Source organism: Austrofundulus limnaeus, unplaced genomic scaffold (genome assembly GCF_001266775.1).
Source record: "Austrofundulus limnaeus strain Quisiro unplaced genomic scaffold, Austrofundulus_limnaeus-1.0 Scaffold1185, whole genome shotgun sequence".
Classification (NCBI taxonomy): domain Eukaryota; kingdom Metazoa; phylum Chordata; class Actinopteri; order Cyprinodontiformes; family Rivulidae; genus Austrofundulus; species Austrofundulus limnaeus.
Window position 1 is genome coordinate 13,224 of NW_013953587.1, and position 3,435 is coordinate 16,658.

At 39.7% G+C, this 3,435-nt stretch overlaps 1 protein-coding gene across 2 annotated transcripts in view; it reads right to left on the reverse strand.

Annotated features, from left to right (window-relative positions):
- The window catches only part of vash2 (vasohibin 2), a gene marked incomplete at its 5' end in the record, with an annotated part of 11,627 nt that extends 10,632 nt beyond the window's left edge, over window positions 1–995 (reverse strand). For both annotated transcript variants that reach the window (XR_001312348.1, XM_014031136.1), the window contains 2 exon segments: window positions 517–660; window positions 758–995. Coding sequence is in view for 1 of the 2 variants with exons in the window: in XM_014031136.1 (XP_013886590.1) it covers window positions 517–660; window positions 758–995 (382 nt within the window).
- Window positions 996–3,435: the final 2,440 nt, after the last annotated feature.

Below are 3,435 nucleotides of genomic sequence, written 5' to 3' on the forward strand. Positions count from 1 at the left end.
ATGCTCACAGTCCTTCCTTCCTCATTGTGCCCTAAATAATTCTTGACAGTTTAGTTTCCATGTTCAACCCAGAGGAAACAACATCCTCCCCTGTTCTCAAGCAAACACATTATAATGATATCCCCCTGTTCAATGTCAAAAGAAAACAACAAATAAAGAAAAAGAGGAAACAATTTCAGTTTAACCAACAGAATCACACAAACAAGAAAAAGTAATTTCAGACATAAAACACTGATTATAAGGAACATTGAGTCTAATACTGAAAATGAAAAGAGCGAAACAAACACATGACCAACAGGTTTTTATTTTGTTCATTTCTTAAAGCTTTATTCAAAAGGTCATGCTTGTCACATGATGTGATGCAGACAGACAGCGAGGATGTTTTTGTGCTAAAGCTGTTCCTGTTTTTCTGCATTTGACCACAGTTTTTGAGGAATGWTCTGAGCTCATTGTTTTGGCTTTTGATTGATTGAGTTGGTCATTTTTAACTTTAAAACACCAAATGCATATAAGTACCTTCATCCTCATGTCCCGGCCATGTTTCTCCAGTTCTTTCCTCATCTCCTGAGCTCCAAGTCTGGCTGCGTTCAGCACCAAATGCTTCCATTCGATTGGCTGGAAGACATGGGGGTCGTGAGGCACGTACAAGCCAATCTTCACCTGAGAGAAGATGAAAATAATTTTATTAATGATTTATAAACACTGATTTCGAGCTTCTTAGCCCCCCTCTGGTGGTCTAACCCTCCATCGGCCCCACCTTCTTTAGCGTGTGCTGGTATCTCTTGTAGGAACTCTCGAACTCTGCCACCAGCTCGCCCAGTGTCCGGTACATGAGAGGTTTGTCCATCAGGTCCTGGCGCCGGCTCATGCCCAGCGATCCGTAACGCCCATTGCAGTAGACCCCCAGAACCACGTGATGAAAGCAGTGACCCGAAAACTGGGTCTTAAAACTGATGGGGAAACGCTCGAGAGACGTGAGTCCGTTAGTCAGGTAGCTGCTCCAGACAATTAAGGAGGAATCTGCTTGAATGATGCTATTTCAAAACATTTTATAAAATCATACGATCAGTTTTTGAATCTAATTAACAGGTCATCAAATCTGAGCTGTTATAAAAAGTGAAAGTGTTTGTTTGGATGTGTCAGAGTTTGAGTCATGTGTAATTAGATTCAGTCTGATCCTTAGAAACCAGTGGTGGGCACCAGTCTGCTAAAGCGCAAATCCGCTAATTGCGGACCTAAATATTTTGTTTGCGCTTTAGGGGTCTTACTAATTCTTATAATTCATAAGCAGATTTGTGCTTTCTAAAATTAAAATGCAGTACCACTAACAACTAATTATCTACCAGTCATCATTATCTTGAACAGCAGAAGGTATGACTGTCAATGAATCACAACACATGTGATCTATCCAACAGCACCCCTCCCAGATAAACACACTTATTGTGAAGGTATACATCCTGCTGACTGTTGATTTGGGTCATGGTTCTGATTTCCCACAATGCTTTGTGTCTGCTTACGTAGCAGGAAGGCAATAGCAAAAACAGTTAACGTTTGTAATCCATACTAAAATTTTTGTATGTATTGATTTATTTTACTTTACAATCGGAGCTCCTTTTTTAAAACAAAAAAAAGTTTAAACGCTGGAGCTCAATAATTGACGTAATTGGTCGAAGCAACGGGGTTAGAGACGCAGAAATGATTTAAAGATGTTATGCTGATGAAGACTGACATCTAGTGGTCAACTGGAGCAACTACATGGAAAACTTTAAAATCCAAGCTCTTATTTTGAAGTGAAGATAGTTTCCTGTACTCAGTGCTTTAGTTTCCCGTCACAAATCAAATCCGTCGTGTACCCAGAATGCATCGCTTCAGTTTTCCAATAAACAGTTTTAAAATTACTTTATTGATGCTTCTTTGATGAAAAATCTACAACAAACAAAAGAAAAAGACAAAGAAGCCGCCGAACTAGCAATCCTCAACAACTTTTTAATTTTTACACCAGGAGCTAAAGTTCTGTTTCATGAAATCACATCCCCAGCAATCGGTGGTTGTAGGATTAAGCTGTAAAAAGGTTCATACACCACTAGTTGGCAGTGTTGTGCATTATTGTGCATGAATTGTTGCCAGCTAGTAAGTATCAAATTGAACTTGCACTTTAAAATTAGCTTCTGCTAGTTTTTCTATGGCATTAGAGCTTTTGAAGTTGCGGACCTAAATATTTTCATAAGCGCTTTAGAAATTTCAGAGCTAATTTTTGGATTAGCACTACCCACCTTTGTTAGAAACACATAAAAAAATGAAAAAGCCACCAGGGAAAACAGTGAGCTTGTTTCTGCAGCGCTTTCTGTATGGCTGAATCTGTCATATTGTTGTTGTTTTATTGGATCGGTACCATCAGTAACCACAGGACACGAGACACACATGTTCTAGAAATGTCTTCTACAAGTTCACTTGTCTTGAACGTCTTCAATGTGTTTCTGGAACAGCTCAGACTGAATCACCAGAACTAATATTCAGTGAAACACTACAGAAAAGACAAAAAGTCTGGACACCACGTTTCTTTGGAGAAACGGATTTCCTCTGACATCARCAGACTCCAAACACTGAAGTGTCTCATGCACGTCGCACTAATATCAGCAGAGTGAACAGAAACRGGAAAACTGAGCACAATGAGTCTGCAGAAGAAGACACAACTCAGCCTTGTCCTGGACTAACAGACGTTTGATTGGACAAGCACATTTATGGGACAGAGGACATGTGACACAGCTGGCAGCTCAGTCTGGAAAACTTTTTCACCTCCTCACAAGCTATCCGTCAGAAAGGAGAAACTCGCTGAATTGTTGTGTGACAGCTGAGCTGAGTTCATGTCCTCACAGGACTGATTTCTGCCTCCCGAGCATGTTCCAGTGCCACATCAAATCACTCAGTTATCTGCTGGCTTTTGAAAGAGCAAGATTTCTGTGAACAGTGACGTCTCACTGAGCTTTTAGCTGGGAGTCTCCAGGATGTCTTGCATTTAGGATTGGGGAAAAATCGTACTGTGCGTAATTAGCTAATGCTAGCCAACGCTTGTTTAATCACCTGAAACACCGATATAAACCAGAGAAAGAGGAAAGCCAGAAAAGGTGGACCAAGGCCACAACGTCGACCGCATCTGTTAATCATCAAAATTAAATGTTATCAGCTAAATCAGTGGTTCCCAAACTTTTTATCTTCTGACCCACAAAATATCCATGGCAAAAACTTGTGACCCCAAAAATTACTGGTCTGAGGACACGAACTTTGTTAATAACCCTAAAAACACAGGCTTTTTGACAATATAAACAGCTTGTACACACATATAAATACTTATTTTGTGTTTTCGTAACAGTTATAGGGGAAATATTACATCAGCAATTATTTTATTACCCTTTAAATTGATTTCTGGAGATTATC